The sequence below is a fragment of the Gambusia affinis genome, linkage group LG10, assembly GCF_019740435.1.
Source record: "Gambusia affinis linkage group LG10, SWU_Gaff_1.0, whole genome shotgun sequence".
NCBI classification, from domain to species: domain Eukaryota; kingdom Metazoa; phylum Chordata; class Actinopteri; order Cyprinodontiformes; family Poeciliidae; genus Gambusia; species Gambusia affinis.
The window spans coordinates 20,816,550-20,841,252 of NC_057877.1; the positions used below are offsets into that span (position 1 = coordinate 20,816,550).

At 37.7% G+C, this 24,703-nt stretch overlaps 1 protein-coding gene across 1 annotated transcript in view; it reads right to left on the reverse strand.

The window, feature by feature from the left end:
- Positions 1-24,703, reverse strand: part of gmds (GDP-mannose 4,6-dehydratase) — a 165,887-nt gene that overhangs the window by 109,725 nt on the left and 31,459 nt on the right. Inside the window, exons 5-6 of the mRNA XM_044128217.1 lie at positions 8,653-8,845; positions 7,400-7,504 (exon numbers count right to left, since the gene is read on the reverse strand). Coding sequence (XP_043984152.1) covers positions 7,400-7,504; positions 8,653-8,845 — 298 coding nt within the window. The remainder of the gene's footprint in view (positions 1-7,399; positions 7,505-8,652; positions 8,846-24,703) is intronic.

Below are 24,703 nucleotides of genomic sequence, written 5' to 3' on the forward strand. Positions count from 1 at the left end.
TTCAGGAAAAACATGAAGTCAGATTAACACAAAACAAATCTAACTAAACTGGCTACATTTTTGTTTCAAAAATAAATAATTTTCAGCTCCTGGTGACATCACTGCAAAATTTTAAGATAAATGGATTTCTTCCAATTCACTAACAAATCAATATTTCTTGTTATCCACTGTTTTAAAAAAAATCTTACCATTGCTGAAGGTTTTCTTACTGCCACAATTAGTTTTTAACATTACAGTAAGGGAGTGCACAAATAATCAGATAAAACTTTTAAATTATTTTGTCTTGTTAGTAATTTTAAAGAGATTTTTTCTGCTTGCTAGAAAGCTTTTTTTTTTTTTTTTTTTTTTGCACAAACCAGCACCTCCTTTTACTTAACAGTCTATTTTGTAAGCATTCAGTAACTATGATGTCAAATTGTGAAAGAGAGTATATTACATCTACACTCTGTAACATCAGAAACAGTTAAAGACAGACTTACAGTAAACCAGCACCCACCAGTTTTACCACCTCTTCAACAAATCTGTTCCATTCATAAAAATAAAAAACATCTCAGATTCATCATGAGACTGGACTGAAATCCACCACTAAAATACAGTGAATGCAAAATACAAATACTACCAAGACAAAACTTTACCTCATGTTCACATTGACGTTTCTTATCATTTTCATTTCACTCTCATCTATCATACCACATCGAATTGAATCAAAACAGTTTTCACTGACTGAATGTATTACTTCTTTGCATTGTTAGGCTAGAGGTATTTTAAAAACAGACATTTTTTGGCAAAGCAAATGATAAAACTAACTTTTACTATGCAATATCATGGTGTTAAAGGAACCGATAAATTCAGGTGAACCTAAATTTTGTACAGGGGAACCCAAGTGAAAAATGTAGATGCACAAGTGCAACAGTTTAAAAAAATGTATCTTGAAACTTACTTTGAAGTTCAATTGTGCTCCTTTAGAGCTATCGAGGGTTTGGCAGAGGTTAAAAGACACAACACATTTCTCTTAACTTGTGCAATTAAGCTGCTCTGTCATCCAGATTCTTGGTCACCTTGGTGATCGTGCACAACAAACACTGATTGGAGGGGAAGAACTGGTATGAGTAAAGGTAAGAAAAAATCTGATCTGTCTGAAGCTCTGTTCAGATCCGTCCCTGGCTCATGACATAAATCTGTGCAAGGCGTAAAGAGAGTAGAGGACTCTGTCATCATCTTCCCTTTGAGGCTTTAGAACCCTGCTTACCTGGCCATAGATCAGCTGCTGTTTAGACTGTGCTCTTTCAGTTTTTTACCCATCAACACCAAATGAAACTAAAGACCAAAACAAAAGGCACCACCTTGTTGAATTCTATCTTAAAGGACACTGACAAATCCTCTTGAAATCCACAAACCGAGTCATTCCCACCTGAAAATTCCTTTGAAAATAACCTTCTAAATAAATGGAAAACATATCCTCTTACAAATCTATCATGTGATCTGACCTTTTGGGCTCAAACTCAACAAAAGCAGAAAGATGATGCCAAGGCATGTGAAGACTGAGTGGCTGTATGTATGTTTGACTTTTGCACTGTTATTCTGACTACTCTTCTCTCCTGACATAATATATTATTTGGTACTGCCAAACAAGAACAACAATACTCTCTGGGAAAAAGGAGAGATTGTGCTTCCCTAAAAAAACCAGGGGTAAGACTCAAACTAGAGCTGCTCACTGACTTTATGTGCACATATAAAACACAATGTGCTGATTAACTATATCCTCTGACCAACAAACTGCTGATAAGTAGAAATTAAGTTTGGGTTTTTTTTCCCATGGCACAAATGGATTTCTGGTTACATTCAGGTGATAGGTTGTGAAAAAAATGACAAAATAAATACATTTGACTGCTGATCCAACTTTCAAAGAACTGCACTGGATCATATTTCACAGTTATGTGGAGGTCATTTAGGACCGCTGCTTCTTATCAAAAACAAAGTGAGAAATGTTTGTTATGGCTAACAGCTAAGCTAACTGGAGAGTAGTGATCAGCGGTGTGAACTGGCTGGCAGACGCAGACTTCTGTTTGCTTTGCTTCACGCTGGATTTACACTGGCTTATTTTTCTTCTTGACGACTGCGCAATTCAGACTTTCTGCACAATTCAGACTTTCTGCACAAGAACAATGAAAATCGTCTGTTTGTTGGTACAGTACTCGTATGTTTACAAGAATGGTAAGAGAAACCAGAAACACATTCCTACCGGGATTAAGTCATCTGCAGTGCTGAAGGAAATAGAAATCTCTGCTCAACTTCCCATTTTTATCAGAGAATTCAGAGGAGCAACCACAATAACACAAAGTCAGACTATTTGCGTTGTCTAAAAAAAATCTTCAGCAGGGACCTTTTGAGAAAAGTAGATCAACTGATATCCATGACAGTTTTTCTGTGTCTTTGGTAAGTGAAAATCATATGTCACGACATAAAGCCTACAGGGCCATCAGAAAGTAATCCCAGCCTTTCCCTTTTCTCCACATTTTCTTACATTACAATTCAAATAAAGTTAAATACTTTATTAATAATTGACCCAATGCTTTAATATTTAACTACATGAGAAACCTTCTGTAGCTACGTCTTAGGTAAGTGGTTAGCATAAGCAGATTCCAATTTTTATAGCTGTTTGGTTAGTTAAATTTAGGCACTGGGAGGGATACCAATAACAGCCACAGACTGCTCCTGAAGCCACTTCTATGCTAACTTGGTAGGGTACAACAAGTTATTGTCATCATTGAGGAGTAATTATTACCCTTGCCTGAGCTTCAGGGTACTTTGGAGTGGGTGGTCTTGAAGAATCTCTAATTGATAGCTCAATGTATTCCACAGAAAAACACCACACGCACAGCATGATGCTGCCACCACTATAGTTCACACTGGTCGCTTTTTTCTTCTAGATATGATTCTTCAATTCAAATCTAAAACATCTGTTTTGTTTTTATCAAAGAACTTTATGTCTCATCATTAGACATTCTCTAAGGTTGCTTCTAGTAAGCTGTCATGAAACCCTGATTGATGGAATTTGTTAGCAATGGCTGACCCATCCACAAGAGAACACCACTTTACCTAATCATTGGGTTCTTGCTCATTTGGTGATCTTGCTGACCAGCACACCACAGACCACAATGCTTTTTAGGACGTTCAGTGCTGCAATTTGTTTTTAACTTTCCCCAGATTTATGGTGTTATACAATAATGTGCTGGATGAAAACAAACAATTCATTTGAGTTCCTTGCTTGGTTTGTGAACTCATTTATACAACTAATTGTAAGACCGTATGTATACAAGTCTTTTCGATTCAAACTTATGATCAGTTGACTAATCTGACCACAAATAGACTCCAATAAAGTTGAGGAAACATTTTAAAACATAAACAGGGAGACTCCGATGCCCCTGAACTCAAATTTGAGAGTTAGAACAAAGGATTCCAATATATACATGATATTAGTTTGTTTTTTTTGTTGTTTTTTTATCTAATTTAATATATTTTTCACTGTATGGTATTTTTTCAGAGATTTTAAAAAAGAAAGTCATAAATGGAAAAGATTTTCTATAAGACAGTTTTAAAATGGCTCTGTAACACAACAGAAAACATGGAAAAATTGATGGGGCGCAAATACTTTCTGGTGGTACTGTACAAATGAGACATTAAAACAAATTTATTCTTGGTAAAGGTGTGGCTGTAAACTGGTAAATCCTTTGTCAAAAGTGTTAACAAGTAAATGTAGTGCGATAAACACCTGGAAACAGATGTTTAGGGTGTGGCTGAAAGTAGGGGAGTGATAACAATTGCGCTCATTCTGGAAATCTTCACAGAGATTACTAGGACGGCAATCTCTGTGGTGGGAGGATTCCTAGTTGCCGGTTTGAATCCCCACTCATTATGTTTTAGTTCTTGTGTCTTTGTTTGAATGCTTTCATCCAACAGACCAAGGGCACCTGCGGCTTTAATTTAGTACTTTCATCAGCATGTCAACATGTGAGTGAATATATTAAGGACTGGATGCAGTGTAAAGCTCTTTGAAGTACTCTGAACTAGATAAAGCGCTAAAAGTACAGGTCATTTATAATTTACTGTTTCACAACTGCCTTCAATTAAAAAGCCAATATTTTCTTTTAAGAAACACAAACAAATGCAAATGAGTCTACAGTTAATAAAGAGCTTCCAGACCCTCCTGATTAATAAGCAGTACATGCAAACAAAGCACTGCAAAAAATTGTAGAACTCTTTCAAGAATCTACATCAACTTAGAATGCACTGCTAATGCTTACTGAGATCATCAGACTTCTGCCAATGTGTTTTCACTAAACCAAAGCATTAACTAGAGAAGACTTTTAAAGTGGCATAAAGTGTTTTTGACTTGGCTTGCACGTTATGGAAATGAAAATCATTTTTCATACTGAACCAACTAGGAACTAGCTGTTCTAACTGGAACAAACTCTAAGTACTTGAGTCACTTTAGTATAAAATTCTTAAACATTGTGCTCCAGCAATCTAATTCCATCTATATTACATCTGACAACTCCAGGGTCATCAGAGTAGTTCTGTAGATAGCAGAACTCTGATGTATCCAACGTCTGAGGTGTAGAGGTGACGTCACTGTCTACTGTGAAGTTCCTGTATCAGTGACCATCTAGTCAAACCCAGTCACACCTATCAGGGGGAATGTTGGTTAAATAGTCAATAATCAAAGCAAATATGAAGACATCCACCAGTGTCTTCTGGGACTGGAGCTCAGTGGGCACATTAAGATTTGACCGCGAGACAACTAAAGTGCTTTAGTGGTACATACAAAAAAAAATGCTCTTCACATATTCAGCCCATTTACCATTTCTGGAGTTTTGACATACTAAAGCAGACCAAACTGTTAAAAATACTAAGGAATCATAACAATATATAAAGATAGATATTAGTGCTATCATATATACTTTTGATGCTGCTCTGCTGACGAGAAAGCAACACAAGAACAACAACATGAAAAAGAAAAGTTCTGGAGGGTCTGCTTAGTAATCATGCTTTTGTTTATGGTACATTTACTACACTCAAGCCAAAATTAGATGTTTGTAATATCCAGTTAGCATAAAGTATAAATATACATATCAAAGTATATGATTTAAAGTACAACCCTACAATCAAAGCATAGTGCAAACATGGCAAGAAGATTTCGCACCTCAAAAGGACAAACTCTTAAAGAAAAGAGTCATCTTGCGAGTAACAGAACACAGAGCCGAGTGTCTCTTCAGTGTGGCACCGACAGGGTCATGACGCACCCTGGGGGCTTGGGTAAACACTGGTCAACTGGGCCAAGATAAGCACCACACTGCACTATGGAACGCACCGCGTTCCTCCTACATGAGCAACATCAAACTTGTCTGAAAATAGAGTTGATAAGAGTGAAACCTAAATGCCTGCTGGAGACTATAAGGAGACTTATACTGACTATTAGGAAAAAAGGAAGACTGAAACAAGAGGGAGGAAAAAGACAGAAAGGAGTATGTGTGGTAAGAATGGGCAGAGCTGATGTAAACCAAAAAGCTGATATCATGTTATCAGAGGGGAGCAAGCGTTGCCTTTAAAAGGTCATGTCTGTGTGTTTAACAAGCCCTCACATCTCTAATCCTGAAATTTCACAAGCATTCAGCCTGTTTTTATATCTAAAAGAAATTCACTTGTAGATGATATTTTACCAACATTAAAAACCTAACTATCTTAAGTTTTGTTGATTTTGTATTCCTGTAAGGACCTCATCATCTCTACTGAACTGCCAGTAACCCACACTGGTTCCCACATCTATCTGTCTGTGCTAACCCATTAGAGTTTACCGAATGACCCCTGACACTGGTCGGGGTCGTGGCCAGTGCCTTCATTAGGGTATAAATCATAAACACCTGAGCGGCTGACCTGGGCATAGTTTCAGGGCTCTAGTCATGTGTTATTAATTTTGAGTCACAGTGGCGTGTAAATCGGGTTAAAGCAGCGCATGCGACCCTCAGGGCCTGCAACACATATTAAAAATATGACCACAAACCATTCACTATATGTCAGAACGTGTAAGAGTGTGTGCCAAGTGGCTATAAGAAGCCTAGCCTCACCTATGGCTCATTAAGACTTTATATGGAGTGTGTAATTGGATACTTTTTCACAGTGTAACAATGGATTTATTTATGTTTTACAATGTACTATTACTATTGTGGCTTTAACTTTTTATTGAGGTTAAGTGTTGTCAGGGGCTTCATACTTTGCCATTTTATCACACATGAACATTGTAAAAGAATTGTCCTTGTATTCAGTTTGCACTGTTAAGAATTTGAGGAATTTATGTTGATGTTCGTCTGATTAGGTTAAAACTTCCTATCTGGCTTCATACATGAATTTACTTCACTGGTGCTGCTGGAAATTATCCAAACATCTGTAGTATCATCTGGAACACTGAATATTCACGCTGTTCAATACTTAAATATTATGTTGAAACAAGTCAAAACAGAGTAACTGTCTAACTGATCTAACTATTTTGCCAAAAGTACTGGGTTACTTGTCTTGGGTTAAACATCTGAACTTTAATTACATCTCTTGCTTGGTGCAAAGAATTTAGTATGGTTTTGGTCCACCCTGTGCACATAAAACAGCTTCACATTTATAAGAAGGTGTTTTTAGGGCAACTTTTGACCTTTTCCAAAAGATCGGGTACTGATTTTGGATGAGATGGTCTTGGTTACTATCCACTCTAAAATTATCCCAACAGAGTTAGAAAGCTCCATCAGTTTCTAACCTGAAACTGATGGAGCTTTCTAACTGACGGTCTGCACTAGCAAACCATCAATTAGTACACAAGGGACCATCTCCAAACTGTGCCAAAAAAGCATGAAATTGCCCAAAATGTCCAGGTATGCTTGTAAACATTAAGAGTACCTTTCTTGAAAAAACGAGAACACAAAACTTAGACAAGTGCTTTTCTCTTGGCAAATGTTAAACCCAGACTCTTCTATTGTACTACCAGAAAGGCAGAAATATTAGGTCACTCCATAAGATGTCATGAATGCTTTAGGGCCCAGTAGGGGTGAGCGTTACACCAGTGGATCTGACACTTTATCTCTCTGAGCACTGTTTTTAAGCCAAACTGATAACCAGAAAAAGTATATAGAACCATAGCTGTTGACTCAGCAGAAAAATGGCAACCTCTATGTACCATCTCCCTTGTCATCAGCTTGCCCCCTCTGGGTTTTATTACATATGGATATGAAAGTAATTGGACTGACTCAATTCACTGTTTGGATGGTTAACCCAATAATTTTGGCAATACAGAGTATATTTTTCAGATAAATTGTTTTACAGGTCAAAGTAAATAGAAGTTATGGTTTTTACTGACCTCTCCTCGGACTCTCATGGTTAAACAGGATTCCGTTGACAGCAAACATGTTGTAGGCTTCACGGAAGTTTACCACAATCCAGTAGGCATAAAGTTTAGCAGCTCCTGAGAGGGTAGACAGGAGATAGAAAAGGAAAACAGGAAATATTACAGACAAATAATATACAGTGTGACAGGTAGTGGGCAGATTATAGTAGGTTGCAAAAATAGTTACCATGAATATTTCTGATTTATGTGAATTTTATGCCCATGTAAACTTTGTAAGGTTTAATTGTTTTGAAAATAATGATTTTTAATTCAACTGAAAGATCAAATTTAATAACAAAGTTGTCTTTGTTATTTATTGAAATAAAACAAAAAATTGAAACCAGTCAATAAAAAAATCCTTAAACTAATGTAGCAACGTAAAAAGCAGAGAGAGAGAGAGAAATGCTTCTTCAATTAAAATAGCTGAGGAAGGCCATAAAACCACATCCTGGAGTTAAATATAGAACATCAACAAAACTTTTCCTTCTTTCAGGAGTGTAAATCTGAGACTGTGATTGACTAGAGCAGCACCATCTTTAACCAAACTCCTCCTCATCCTCCCTTCTCCTGTAATGAGTCAGATACCAAAACGAATGAAGGGAGGTGCCTGTTGATTAAGCCACAGGCCAGGATGTAAACTTAAGGTGAAGGGAGTTCACCACGGCAACCTCCGCCTCCAACTTCTCAGGTCTAATTAATGGAGGAGCAGCTTGGTACGCACCTCCTATTCAGCTTCAGATTGAGTGCTGACAGATGGGGAAAGTGTCAGGCGGGAGAGCACTGAGACAACGGAGAACATTAAACCTGATAGCTAACACACGTGTGCAGCCGGTGTTTATGCATGTGTGTGGGTGTGTGTGGGTGTGTGCGTGCGCGTGCGTGTGCGTGGGCGTGCAAGTGTGTGTAAGCTGAAAGTGAGTGCTGAGTGCTGTGGATATAAAGGTGTCTTTGTTAAAAAGAGAGCCACTCCAGTCTTCAATCCGACGTTTGGCCCCAGGGTGTGAAGCAAACTCAAAGGAAGTTAGAACTATAAAACACTTCTCTATTCACTCACACACATTCATAAGGATGTTTATTCATAAAAAAGATAAAGTGCAGGAGAGATTTCATGCAATTTGTATGTGTTTAAATGATCACGTGCAATCACTGACAAATGTAAACAGAGAATATATTTTATGCTTGCTGCCACGTGAATCTGCAGCATTCGGTGCATTAGTTAGTTCTACCGTAAGGTGAGCGGGGATAAAAAGGTGTGGTTTCCTTCTGCGGGATCTCCTGGACTTTGCCATACAGCTCACTGGTGGAAGCCTGGTAGAACTTGACGCTGCTGGTCAGACCACACGTCTTGATTGCATCCAGGAGACGCAATGTGCCCACACCATCCACATTAGCTGTGTATTCAGCCAAGTCAAAGGAAATCTGGGAACAAAAAGAGGGGGAAAAAATGAGACATTTTCAATACCAATAAGATCTGTACCAAAAAAACTGAAGTTTCTCCTTATTCCTGCAGAACACACAATAAATCTGAATTTTGGTTTTGAGCTGTAAAAATCAAAATGAAGGCAGAAAAAATCTGAATGCACCAAGGAAATGATGTTTCCTTTGCACCATCCATGATCACTATGCATAAACTTGTAAGATATGTGGATGCTTTGTACATAGGATTACGGAGATATCCAAAAGAATAAAAAAACGTTCTGTGAAATGAGGGTCAAACATAGAGTTGAAATTATATATTTACATACATTGAACAAAAACTTACTTTAGTTCTCACTGCCTGCCATTAAATTGGACTACAGCAAACATTTCTTGTATTACATCAGTTAGGGGTACAAAAACTATTTTTATTTCCTCCATGCTGGTTTTGTAGGCTGTTGGTTCACACCATTGCAACTAATTTGCTTGTATATTCAGGGTCATTGTATATTTGAAAGACTCATCAGCACTGTAACTTCCTTTAATGAAATAAATGTAGAGGAGATTTACTGTAAAAAATATAAAAACATTGTTGCTGCAATAATACAAGAATAGTAATGAATTATGTTCTTATACATTTGTGTCATGACACAAAGCTGTTACTACACAATTTTCAAAAAAATAACCCCAAAAGTTATGCTAAACAAAATGTACTTTAAACATAAAAAGGTATTCCTAGAAACAATAGCAAATCAGATTTTTTTCTAAAATTCCTACTACAACTCCCAGAATTCCTCCTTCCATAGAAAATAGTGAAAAGAGTGAGCTTAATAAACACTTTGTGGGAGATTAAATTTAAATTAGAAATGGCTTTGAGAAGGCACGAGTGTGTGGGTGACACCGTGTGCTGTGAGTGCGTAAGCTTGAGTGTGTGCCAGCTTGGCCTCAAGCTTCCGATCAGGTATGACGGTGAAAAGCTGGTTAGCGGTCACCACACCTGGTGCGGGCCACATGGGCCACATCTAAATGGAGGAATAAAACTCCAACTCTGTAGGGTGTTCACACCAGCGCTACACACACACGCACACATGAGTAGATAAAGACCCCTTATTTAAAGCTGGGATCCGAGAACACTGGGCCTCTATTTCCCTCATGACGTGCACACACACCATGAGAAGGTTTAATCAAGTTCAATCACACTCTGCAACTCAGTGTAATTACCTGTGACACTCCACTCATGCTTTTACTTTTCATTCTGGCATTTTCATTTATATTTACATCAATTACAAGAGGAAGTGAGAGGGTACTTTATACAGAGACACACAGCACACATTACATAATAGCAATGTACACTCACAACACAAGAGGTTGGCGCAAAACTTTAAACATTTGGATACCAAACCAAATAGATGAAGTTTTACACAATATTCATAGAAGGAAGTTGAATTTTATCTGGTAATTATTTCAGAGTTGTGAGTTTTGTTGGAGCTGCATCAAATAACTGTTTTCCTTTGTAGATTTAAGAGATTTTTAATTTTATTTCACCCATTGCATGCTGTTTTCTGCTAATGTAAAAACAAAAACTCATAAAGCTCCTTGAAATGCCTTGTTTGTAGTCCAAGTTATTGTGTTTGACTTGAAACACATTTGCTTAATGCATGTTTGCCTACTTAATAGACAAAAAAGACAGAGTACTATGACATGAATTATCTATATAAGAAAATTCTAAATTTTTCTTATACCCTAGACTTTTTTCTAAATGAGTCACATTTCAAAAACCTTATGTTATTATATTTATTGTAATTGCAACTAATATGTTTGGCAAATATAGCAGAGGTTTGTTAGAGAAGTTTTGTGAAGAACATCGCAAGGACCAACTGACTGTGCCCTTCTAAAATCTGGCCATTATGGAAGTCTGGCAAGAGTAAAGCAACCTCAGTTCTGTAAGATGGTAACTGAACAAAAATCAGTGTGCAACTGGGTGAATTACTTAATGTAGTTTTAAGTGCTTTGGGGTGATGTAAAAGTACAGGATAATTACCATTTACAATCTGTCCAGTATGAAACACTGAACTTGTTTCAACTGACTGAACTCAAAAGACTTTAAATGTACTCATACAGTTCTCTTTTAGAACTCCACATTGAGTCTTACTAGCATGTGCAGTATAGAAAATCAGAAGTTCATGTTAGCAGACAAACATAAATGTTTTGATTCAACGGGTGAAAGACGAGAATCAAAGATGTGACACTCCACAACCATGTACAGAGGGTAAATACTACTCTTATTTTGTGCTACTACATCCCACAATAAAACTCCTTCCCACACACATCACAGTGCGTGTTTCCCTTCAGCTCTCCTCTGGAGATGAAGTGCATAGGACACACATGCAGCGTCTATAGAAACCAGCTGAGAAGGCCATGGCCTAGTGTTTCTTGACAACTTAAATCAAACAAATTGCTTTAATGCCTCCATTCTCTATCATTATGTTATGGCCAGCCTGAGTGATCACAGTTGCGTACACCACTTGAAGAATGTGTGTGTTTGGGGAGAGTGTCATTGTGACTGTTGGGCCTCTCAGACAACCTGTCAAATATTCTTCTATTCTGGGAAGTCAGCCAAGCTCTGTCAGCATTTGGGGGTGGGGGGGGCACTGACAAGCAAACATTTTGCCTGACAGCAAAGCATCCATTTAAAAAGCTTCTAAATGTACAGGATATATGTGCTGCAATTGGCGGTTTCACTTCTTTCGTGCTCACACAGGGGCTTGTTGAAATGCATGCATGAAATTGTGGAATGTGACTCCATAAGTGTGTGAAGGTATGCAAGTGTGTGCTCACTGACAATGTACCCAAAAGTTGTGACACGTGTATAAATATGAGCTGCATTAATTTAGCCATGGCCTTCGCTTTCGTGGACAGAGAAACAAATGGAGACATTGAGTCGTATATACACAGGTGTAGGAGAGTTTAAAGGAATGTGTACCATATATTATACAGTGTCATTCAGAATTTTACATAGATTCATCAGGGATACCAATGTCAAATTAATTTGGGGCTTCTTATGATGCATCATAGCTATTTTCTCTTTTAAGGGTGGAAAAATAAGACAAGCAACTTTGTTGCTTTTAAAGTTACAAATTGGGAGTTAAGGCATAGATCTACAATGTATTTAACTTATTCTAGTCTACACTGTGAACAGTCTCATGTTCGCACATGAGACTGTTCACTGCATGTGCGAACAGTCTCACATCGCACATGCAGCGATGTGAGACTGGACAAATGGCAGTTTAAGGTTATTAAGGCTGTTTTGGGTTTCTCTCAAAACTGTTTTGCATCTGATAAAATTGTTGCATAAATGTTGATCTGAGCTGATATGTGAATGTTCCTGGCTTGATCACCTGATTTTTTTTCTTACAAACAGTGCTATTTTCTTCCAACTTAACTCAAGGAAGAAAATGACAATGATCAAACCTGAAAGTGTAGAAAAGAAAGGGGAAGAAAATGTGACAGAATCTGGAAAAAAAAAATGTGTTCATGCTAAAGAGTGAGAAGGGGAGGTTGTGGAGAGAAACCACAGACAATTACACCTTTAATCAACAGGTTACAGGCCGACCCAAATTACAGCAGTTGTGTTTTCCCAAATACAAACGGACTGATTTCCCTCCAGGACAGAGCCAAACCCACGCAGTGCAGCTCAAAGTCAACAACAAGTGTCACAATAAGTTACGAGAGGATCAACGTAGGAGGCCAGTGCGACACAAACTTTCCATGTTTTCCAAAACTGTAGCCTAAGCTACTGTTGCTGTATGTGGGCCCACGCTGACAGCTCACTCTCTGCAAACAGTGCAGCATCTCCATCATCATGAACCACTGTGTTGTGATGAAACTCCAGAGGGAATCTCTGCGCCTCGAGCTCCATCTTGTTGGAATGTGTCACTGTGCATAAACACACACACACACCTTTTACAAAAACATGAGCTATATTTTCCCCCTCGCACTGTGCCAAATGGCCTTTCCCTAAAATGCAGACACAATGAGAAATGAAAGAAATTCAAACGGTGAGAGAAGTATATGAATAGTGAGTGACATGGGAGTGTAACCGAGATGGATGCAGCATTGCATCATCCAGCTGGTACGCATTTTTTTCCCCCCAGTGTTTTGCCGCTGGCAACCAAGTGGGTCCAAAATGGGTCACAACGCGCAGAACTGCTCCCCATGCTGATAAATATCAGGTGAAACCACAGGCATGAATACCTGAGGAGACCTTCAGCAAACATCAGTGTACCAACTACAGATACCAACCAAATGCCAAGAGTTTCAAAATGAAAATCCTGGTCATAAATAGATGTTTTGGGAATCAGTGACATGATTTAATGAGCTTTAATTAAAGTGCACCTGAAGGAAGTCCCAACAGTGAAGCTATTTATAGAAAATACATGCTGCAAGAACTCCTCAGATACCATAGCTTACGTGCTTCAAATATCTTCGAGAGCTGTTTTTGTCTTTTCAATGACAGACAAAAGGGAAACTGTTGTGAAAAAATATGACAGACAGACTTGTTTTCTTTTTGCTTTTATTTTTCTTACGCTAAAATGTTTCCGCTTTTCAAATTGCATTTAATCTCAGGCACCAATAAACTACGTAAAGAGGCAAGCGATTTCCAAATTATGCCAAATGAGTCGTATAAAAAATATATTTTCTTGGCTTTGTTTCAATAAAATTAAGCCGACAGGTGGCTCGGGTAAACATGGTTTTAATAAAGGTTGAGATTATACTAACTTTCTGTTTACTTTCACAAGATTTTTAGAATTTATTGGATTGTTTGTAAATTTTTGTTGGGTCTTTTCCACATGTGTATTTTGCACTAAGAAATAAATTACCTTTACACAAAATCCTCTTATGCAGCACCTTTCCTTCATAGCAACAGGTCCTTCATAGCAACAGGTCCTACAGCTGTATGATGTGAGCAAGAACCTATCTATGGGCTGCAAAATAAATACAGCAATTCACCACAGATTCATTCATGTCTGCTGCAACAAGCCAAAGTCCAATATTCACTGCCACTATTAATCCGCACATATCCTAAAAAGAGGAAGATGCACAGAGTGTTTGCAAACAGTAACTATTTATAGTCTCAGTCTGGCTTTAAATCAGCTTTGAAGTGGAAATTTTCACAAATTATGGTTTTTGTGTTTCGTGGAAACCTTCTACAAAGACATGAATTGCTTCAACGTGATTTTAAAACAGAGTTCATCCCTCATTTGTTCAGGTCTTTCTTTTTTTGTGGCTATTCAGTGTTCGCACAGCCGTATGATGTGATGTTAAACACAAAACTACTTAAAGAGAGCTTGGGAGATGGGATTTATAAGATAGACTTAAGTGCTTGAAACATAAAAGAGAGTTCTCGGTGAACATTAATTTTTCAAATCTCGGCTCTCCACATGGCAGAACGTGCATCCGCCCACTAATTCCCCCCTCTGATGTTCACTCATCATTACAATCACATCTCAATCCCTACATTTTTTTGTGTAATTACAGGCGTCTTCTGCTCAGTAAGTGCAAGTGTTGCTGCAGCTATGGTAATGAATAAAAACATGTACACAGATCAGGTGAATCTGATAGAGAGACAGACATGGAGAGAAGTGCATTGAGAGCAGACTATGTCAGGGCAGGTAGACAGAAACTTGAAGATCGACTGTCAAATTCAGGATTTTTGACAAGTCAGGATTTTTGACAAGTCAGGATCTTCTGGAAAGTCCCCATCTGCCTCACAGCGCTCCTCTTAACCTTTTTCACTCCTTTTCTGGGTGTCTGCACACATTATTGTTGATCGATGACATGATCTGAACTGGTGATGATTGTTCACTCCACAGCTTCACTTCAACCTTAAAGCACAGATTATGAGGGATATTTGATGTAGGTGGTTTTGATTACTTAGATTTCGCATTTAGGCTTGCTTGTTTTTCGCATACACAGAAAAAAAATAAACAAATTTTATTGCAGCTTTATTTTAATAGACAGACATAGAACAATAATTTGAAACTCCTCTTCAGCACACTAAAAACAAAAAAACCACAGGCCAGTCAAAACAGCTGACAAATGACTTCAGGATCCAGAAATACACAAGACCGAATGGACAGCAACACAATTAAGTGTTTTAAATTTTCTCTGAAAGCCCTGAATGAATGAAAGGAAACCAACCAGGTTAATCAAGTCAACCACTTTTATGCCAAAGGGCTATATGATGGCAACAAATTTTTTATGTCTCAATTTGATCTCCTTTTGTGCATAATGCCATACACTGTTGGTTATTTGAAGATAATAATTGTTAATGTTTGAAGAGCAGACAGCAGAGGTGGATTTGTACACTCTGTTCCTTTAACATTGGATCAGAGAGCCAGGAATAGAAACTCCCTGGAAAAGTCATTCAAGAACTGTAGAAGCCTCACATTCTTTCTTTCCCTCAGTCTGCTCATCTTCCCTGGAGACATTTACCACCAATCAGTTATTGCTACCCTACAATCGCAAATACAAGTGTAAACATAGCAACAGGTCCTACAGCGGTGAGCTGAGGTCATGCCCAGGAGGCTTCAGTGGAAGAGTCCTCATTATGTGACGACATGCAGGTAGGGTTCTGGTATCTGTGATAATTCATGAAAATTTCACAACAGAGTTCTCAGGAGAGGTTTGTAATAGTGTCACCATCATTACCTTTCTTTGTTTGAGTCACTGTTATTTATCTTGTTTATAAAATTTGGCCATAAGTTCAAAATATCCTTGAGATTTTTATTGACATTTTATTACAGAATTTTCTTCCAAAAAAAGGCTTATGCACACACAGCCACATATCCACATAACAAGAGCAAGCAGCTATAGGGACTAAGGTGATTGGCATTTTTCATCAAAAATCTAATGTGCGACTGCTCTTTTGGGTATGGTAGCTTTCAAAGAAAACCAGATCTTTAAAGTGACTAATGGTTTTTGTCATTGAAATAGGCTAATAAGTGAAGACTTTATGCATTAGAAGACACTGGTAAAAAAGAATTGAGCCACAGACAACTGTTAGATAGTATGATTTTATATGAGTAAATGCTGTGGTGCCATATGACTTTCAATAATTGAATAATTAATAATAAAGAGTTACTAACTGGGAAAAACAATAAGTCAGCATCTCAATTTCAAACTTTTTACTTTCTAAATCTTTTTTAGGATGAATTAAATAAGTGTCACTAATAATATTATCAGCATACGGGGATGGCAATAAATAAATAAATAAGTCAGAATGACTTAATTTGATGCATTCTTCTTTAGCAACTCCCCCTCTTTACTCCATCATTCCCAAACATCACAATACTTGTTATAGAAAAAGACATTTTGAGAATTCTATGCAAATATTGTTTCTTCAAAAAAAAAACATTCTCTGTCAGTAACAACCAACCAGAACAAGATCTTGGTGTTGTCAATCAAGTTTGTGTACATGTTGCTCACTGTGCTAATGATAGAGCAGGGGTGGGCACTCCTGGTCCTCGATGGCCGGTGTCCTGCAACTCTTAGATGTCTCCCTGGTCCAACACTCCTGAATCCAATAGCTGAATCACCTCCCAAGTTTAGTCAGGTTCTCCAGAGTCCTGCTAATGACCTCATTATTTGACTCAGGTGTGTTGAAGTAGAGATACATCTAAAAATTGCAGGAGACCAGCCCTCGAGGAACAGGAATGCCCACCCCTGTGATAGAGAAACAACTTACCGTTACAGGAAAACTGCTCATCCACCATCATCTGTCGCTATGCTACAGCATTAATCGCAGGCTCTTTTATGGAAAACCAGCTGTAGCACAGCAGAGAGCAAGGGGGAAGGTGTGAGCAGCATGTACACAAGCTTGAATGACAATGCTAAGACCCTCCTCCCAGCTCTGATTGGTTGATTCTAACTGAGCATGTATTTCAAATGGTAGTAGGAGCACAGGAGCTCACTTTTTTCACAGCTTTTCTCATACTATTCTGTCATGACAAAGTGATAATTTTAACATATATGCAAAAAAATATTTTTATTTTTTAAAAGTTACATTCTACATTCTGGTCTTCTGTTTCTCCAGCTACCTAAAGTAAAGCTGTTGCTGGTCCATTTAGCTGTGACATGCACAATACTCAGATAACAGAGACAATGATTCAGAATGACTTAATTTGATGCATTCTTCTTTAGCAACTCCCCCTCTTTACTCCATCATTCCCAAACATCTTTCCCTCTCCAACATCCACCATGCTCCTTTCCATCTGGCAGCGCCCACAAACATCCCATCCAGCACTGTTCACTTGATAAATATCCTCCTTGTGAGCAGCGGAAGTCACTGATATAAATCCTGACCCTAATCTTCCCATGTGGAAACACATCTCTGTCCTGCTGTTACTTTTTGTAAACTAAGCTCCATAATGTTATTGTTGCAGCTTGCTGCTTTTATTCTATAGTTTTGTCAACTGGACACATTCTCATAACATTCTTACATTTGTATGGCACACCTTTGAAGAACAAGGCGCCACCTTTATTTTCATTTCACAGACAAACAGATGTTAAGATTTAGATTGAGATTTTAAAACTTTTTTAACCTTCTGGCATCCAAAATAAGTAAATAACTATTGTTTTTGCTAGAGTGGACCAATTTTTAAATGACTTGCTTTTATAGTGCTATATTTTTTTCCGATATTTAAATTAACATGAAATTTGATTTTAAAAGGTCATCTGAAGACTCTACTGTGGAACTTTTTTACACCATGGGAATTATGGCATTAGATTCACACAGCCTTCTGGAATCCTCAGACCTCTCTGAATCCACCCAGGACCCCCTGGACAGAAACAGCTCAACAGCTACATGACCTCCGTAGACATGACAACAAGTAGGATCCAGGTTACGGTCCAGAAGTTTCATGATGGTTATAAATACCTTCCCTTCTGTCCTTTAGATTCATTAAAGGTGTCTGATTGGTGGCATTTGAAAAATGTGTAAATATGAGGATTTATGTTATGTGGAAGAAAAAACTCATAACCAGACGTCAAATTATAAAAGTTCCAATAAAGATATCTACCTATACATATCTATGTGCAGTTCCCATCAACTCTAAAGCTCAAAATTTATTAATTAAAATTAATAAGAAATTTCTTTCAAAATTTAAAATACTGAAAAAAAGAATTAAGGGTTAAAAAGCAGAAGATTAGTGCTCAAGCTTAATTTCCTATGTCTAATTTCCTGAGTATGTAATCAGACTGTGACGCAGAAACCTTTGAGACTTCCTCAGGCTGGGACACTGCTGACGCAAAAACAAATTAAAAACACAGTGACGGCTGCATGGTTGAAGGAGACCGATGAACCACGTACACTTCAGAGGAGAACACGTTTGTGACCATGTGTGTTTTGCTCTTCATTTCTATGGTTACGACCCATCTTTCAACATTAGGAGACTCATTAAAAGATGGTGTGATGTAGGCGTGGCCGACATTTCTCATCCGTCCCAACCCTGTCAGCTCAAAAACTTTCATCTGGAGTGAATTAGAGACATTAGCACTTTCTTATCTCAACGCCTTCCCCTCTCCACGTTCCTGTTTCTTTCCTCTCTTGCAAAACAATACCCACTTCACTGTAACAACAGGCTTTTGCATTCTTAAAATGCAAAAAAAAAAAAGAAAATGTAATTTTGCTAAGGATATTATCACACTTAAATTTTCTTGTTCAACTTAAAACAGGTGACTCAGGTTCAGGCCCACAGATCAGCATGCAGACCTGTACTTTTAAAAGAGGGCTGGCCAAATGAATTTCAGGGAATAAAATTTAAGGGAATAAGAAGTGATTGATTAAAATTCTGCTTTCTAAAGCTCATTCTGCTCACAGAGACAGCTTACGAAACAATCACATGTGACCTGAACGTTTGTGTGCTGTGTGGAGGAAGTGCAACAGGCCTGTAAATACAAGAATATTTGCACAAAGGCTAAAATTAGCTCAGTGTGTATAAACAGACAGACACACACAGCCGGTAATCCACGTTAATACCAGTCATCAGTCTTAACATAATGTTGTGTAGCTTGGGCAGAGATGGAAATTTAATCTCTGTCATTTATCTCTATTATCATGGCTTCAGATAGCCTACAGGTTTGACACTGCTCTGATACAACATTAACTCTTAAAGTTACAGTCCAGGCATTGCAAAGACACAAACAATTATTGGGTATATAGATTCAAAAGAAAAAACGTCTAAATAATTGGACAGAATTATTTCCAAATTCCGCTGCGCGTGTTTTATGAGTTTGATTTTAGACATTTCATCTGTTTCTTATTTTTTCAAGCCGTTTGCAAGATAATTGCCAAACTACTTGAAGTCAATCATTCCATAGAGAGAATTTTTACAAGTGGAAAACATTTGAGATGGCTGTCAAGCTTCCCAGGAGTGGACATCCCAGCAAATATCCGATCAAAGGATCTTAGCAACAACCCAAAAGTTCAACCTTAGCTTCAAAAGGTCTCACTAAACATGTAAAATGTTAAAACTCATGGCAGCATGATTTTGACAATTACAATTATTCTGTATGATGCTTCTTCATTCTTCTGTTCTTATTAATATGCTTCAATAGTCCAACAAAATCAATTTATTTTTATTCTGCTACTCATGCTGTATTTTTCTTTTAATCCAATGTAATTAGTGTAAAAAGCAAACAGGTTGATGCTGTTCTTTGTCTTTGCTGACATTCAAATGGCTTAAACATAATCTTTTCCGAAACCACTGCCCTATTACTCATGCATTATTACCCCAATAGTGGACACTTTCCTGTGTGTGGCCCTCTGTTGGTCACGTGGCCTTAAATGCCATCAGCATATCATCAGCAGAAATTCATGATTCAGGGTTTTACAAATCCACGTGGAGATGCACGCACACACAAAGACACATTCAAAAGCACAAAGACAGCTTAGGAGAAGACAATTGCCTGAGTTGAAGTCCAGCCCAGTGTGACTCAGGTTCAGGCCCACAGATCAGCATGCAGACCTGTACTTTTAAAAGAGGGCTGGCCAAATGAATTTCAGGGAATAAAATTTAAGGGAATAAGAAGTGATTGATTAAAATTCTGCTTTCTAAAGCTCATTCTGCTCACAGAGACAGCTTACGAAACAATCACATGTGACCTGAACGTTTGTGTGCTGTGTGGAGGAAGTGCAACAGGCCTGTAAATACAAGAATATTTGCACAAAGGCTAAAATTAGCTCAGTGTGTATAAACAGACAGACACACACAGCCGGTAATCCACGTTAATACCAGTCATCAGTCTTAACATAATGTTGTGTAGCTTGGGCAGAGATGGAAATTTAATCTCTGTCATTTATCTCTATTATCATGGCTTCAGATAGCCTACAGGTTTGACACTGCTCTGATACAACATTAACTCTTAAAGTTACAGTCCAGCCACAGAATCAAGTCCGAAGACAGCATTGCAAAGACACAAACAATTATTGGGTGCATATAGATTCAAAAGAAAAAACGTCTAAATAATTGGACAGAATTATTTCCAAACTGCTGCCGCGTGTTTTATGAGTTTGATTTTAGACATTTCATCTGCTTCTTATTTCAAGCCGTTTGCAAGATAATTGCCAAACTACTTGAAGTCAATCATTCCATAGAGAGAATTTTTACAAGTGGAAAACATTTGAGATGGCTGTCAAGCTTCCCAGGAGTGGACATCCCAGCAAATATCCGATCAAAGGATCTTAGCAACAACCCAAAAGTTCAACCTTAGCTTCAAAAGGTCTCACTAAACATGTAAAATGTTAAAACTCATGGCAGCATGATTTTGACAATTACAATTATTCTGTATGATGCTTCTTCATTCTTCTGTTCTTATTAATATGCTTCAATAGTCCAACAAAATCAATTTATTTTTATTCTGCTACTCATGCTGTATTTTTCTTTTAATCCAATGTAATTAGTGTAAAAAGCAAACAGGTTGATGCTGTTCTTTGTCTTTGCTGACATTCAAATGGCTTAAACATAATCTTTTCCGAAACCACTGCCCTATTACTCATGCATTATTACCCCAATAGTGGACACTTTCCTGTGTGTGGCCCTCTGTTGGTCACGTGGCCTTAAATGCCATCAGCATATCATCAGCAGAAATTCATGATTCAGGGTTTTACAAATCCACGTGGAGATGCACGCACACACAAAGACACATTCAAAAGCACAAAGACAGCTTAGGAGAAGACAATTGCCTGAGTTGAAGTCCAGCCCAGCTCCGCCTGCCTCTCTCACCACAGTGGAAATGCAGGAACAGGGGTCGGCATGCCGGGGCGGACTGTTGCTGAGAAGCTGGTCTTTGAAGGAGGCCTGCGGTAAGGAAGGTTTTTCGGGAAGGGGAAGTGCCCTGCTTGAAGTTTTGGATATCAGTGGAAAGCCTTTCTTTGCTATGCATGGCAGCAGATTCCTTTATCCTGCAGTGCTTTTCCAATATCAGCGGAAAGACGGAGTCAAAGAAACATGTAACAGGATTACTTTCAGGAAAGGACAGGGGAAACAACCACAATGCAATCCCCAAAAGAGAACATGAGGGAATGGTTGCCCAGATTTGAAATTTGGAAGTATTTCACTTTATTGCAAAACTGCCACACAATTAGGTAGCTATAAGAGCGTTGTGCCTGAAGTGAAGAATGATACAGTTCAAACTAATATGCATTCCTTTAGTGAAGGGTCTGACAACGCCTAGTCCAGTCAAAAAATAAAAATAAAAAAAAACTGTACTCAAGTACATAAAAATTATACTAGTATCTGGTATACACAGAAACTCCAGCAGGGAAGACTCTGGGACGTACTCTCAAGTTACAGTTCAAACTAATATGCATTCCTTTAGTGAAGGGTCTGACAACGCCTAGTCCAGTCAAAAAATAAAAATAAAAAAAAACTGTACTCAAGTACATAAATATATATATATATATCTGGTATACACAGTTTGGTGGGTAACATTAATGGAGACTATCAAAGGATTTTCTGAGTTAATCAGAGAAGAAATTTATTAAATTATATTAAGTAAAACCTGAAAAGAGATTACCTGATTGTTTTCCTATATCAGAACCTAATTAGAAATAAACAAACGCAAAATAAACCTAACAAAACTCAATCATAAGGTACAAAATATTCACCAACTGGGGTTCTGAGGAATATATATATATATATGACAGCTATATATATATATATATATATATCCTAAAATATATATATATATATATATATATATATATATATATATAACATTCAAAGTATTATTATTATTTTTATTTTTTTTTTGCATTTTTATTGGTATTACAAAATATATGAAAACAAATAATGTGCTTTAGGAACAGGCCATCATCAACTATTTTAAATTACAACATTAATCCTATGTTTGTGCTTAAATGACTCAGTAACAATATACAAACTTTAGCCACATAATTGTGGCTCAACACATATTTTACAAAATGACTACAAAGTCTGTCTTTTTTAACAAATATAGAAATATATTTTATATGCCACTGGGGTTGTGAAAATAAATATTTCATATATATTTGTTTCAGTTTGGGGCTGGACAGTAGTACCACACTTAGTGCTGTTCCTTTGCAGCAAGTAGAACATGGATGCAAATCCCAGCCCAGATTCTTTCTACATATAGTCTGCATGTTCTTCCTTTGCAAGTGTAGGTTCTGCCTGTGTACTCCCACTCCCACAGTTCAAAAATATAGCATGTTAGATATTTCGGTCTCTCTAAGTTGCCCTTAGGATTGGGTGGATGGGTGTGTCTCAGAATATAAATTGAAAAACACTGAAAAACAATATTTTATCAAAACTCCACGAGACCAATCTTTCCAGGCTGTTGCACTCAGGCAGTGGAATACACTGCCAAACTTTCTGCATAGCTTGTACTTAAAATACTTTTAAAAACGGGACTGTGGATACTTTCACAAAGCAGCTGATGACAATTCTATTCTAAGAGGCTTTTAGTTGAAGTTGGGCTAATATGATGTGCATTTATGATTTTATTGTGTTTGTTTTCTTTATTGTACATGAATGTGATTTTGTTGACTCAAAAGCCAACAGGAGCAAAAAGTAATTCAGACGAAAATCTCACAAGTAGAATTTTTATGACTGTTATCTCCTAAACTAATGGTTCAGGAACGCTGATACAATGTGGTTTGTTTACAGCTATGGAAGTAGAAAGGGACTGAACAGCAATGGAAAGACACACGCATTACTTCATTTAAAAAGTTTGCCAGTGTTAAAAGAGGCCTTTCTTTAACAGAGTATTGCATGAAGAGAGATAACCATCCATGACTGTCCATTAAAAATCTGTTTCGGAATTTAAAAGTCCTTTGATCAAGTGATTCCAACATACTTTGGTCCTCAACCGGTTCATGCAAATGTAAGTCCACACTCATATCTGGTGTCCGGTCTTGATTATGTTTTCACAGAGTTCTCTGTCCTAACCTCTACACTGCTCTTCCGCCCAAGCAGCCAAAATTACAACAACCCTCAACTCTTAAAAACCCTCAGCTTTCCCGGTAAGGCTGACCGCAACCTGTCAAGCCTGGGTCACCTTACCCGTTTACCGCATGGGAGTGGGTACAGTGCTTCTGCACAAGGCGAGCCATTCAAGGCCTCGCATATGAAATCTCTTCCGTTATAGAGATGCTTTACACTTTTTCTGCATATTCATCACCCAGTGTTCACGTCCTGTCTGGTTGAGACTGAAGGCACAGAGACAGTTTTCATATGTTCTCAGAGCATTTCTGCTATGGAATCACAGAAACCAAACAAGGGTCAGAACGAGCCCTTTAGAAGTGGCTGGCTGAATTAAAAAAAAAAAATCTACACATATATCAGAATTGTTTGATGTAAAATGTTCTATCAGACATAATAATCATGCCTTTTTCCTTTCAGGTGAAGAGTTGTTGTCGAAATTCATAAAGGAAGAATGTTCTTCCACTGAAAATGACAGTTGAGGGATTCTGCAGAGACCTGCCAGTCACATAGCTGTCATGGATCATCTCCCAGTCTTACAGCAAGTATCAACAGACGCTCACATAGAGAAATGAGAGCTAGTATTGTGTCTGTGACGATCTCCTTAGTGCGGTTACACATGTAAGCAAACAACAACATACCACAGTGACACCGCTGGTGTTTTGCCAAGTCTGTGCTGGCAGCCACTCCTGTCAGTTAATCATGGGCTCATTGAGGTTGATGGTTTTTACAGTGTTTCTGTTCTGTTTTATGAGTGTGTAAAAGCTCTGTGATTGTCTCAATAGGTCTTGGTGCAGTGTGTTTAAATAGTCCACATGTACAGTCGCTGACAACATCAGTTCTTTCAACAATGTCCTTCGGGATGGGATTATCGTCTAAGTTATGACAGGATTTTTAAATGTCTTTGCAGATACAACAATCACACCTCAAGGTGGAGGCTTTACATAGGCTGTTTGAAAAGATATAATACAGTAAAGAACAGAAAATAATTGCCTTCAGGTCTCAAATTTGGGTAAAATAATGTAAAAGTGAAGGAAAATGTAGTCCTATAAACAAAATTATTTTGTATATTTGTATGTATATGTTTTCCTACAATTTATCTAAACTGCTCCAGTTTGACTCATTCTTTTTTCAAAGTCTAAAAATACACTGTTTTTTCACAACAAAAAATCAGATTGGAAAAAAAAAATCTTCCCATTCTGTGTAGAAATTATTGAAGTCAAGCTAATTAGTTTGAATATTATCCTCCAAAGCTCTTTGAATTACTGCTGAAAACGTGCTACATAAATACAATTACCTTATCTTACCTGACCTCTATTTGGGAGATATGCTTACACAATGT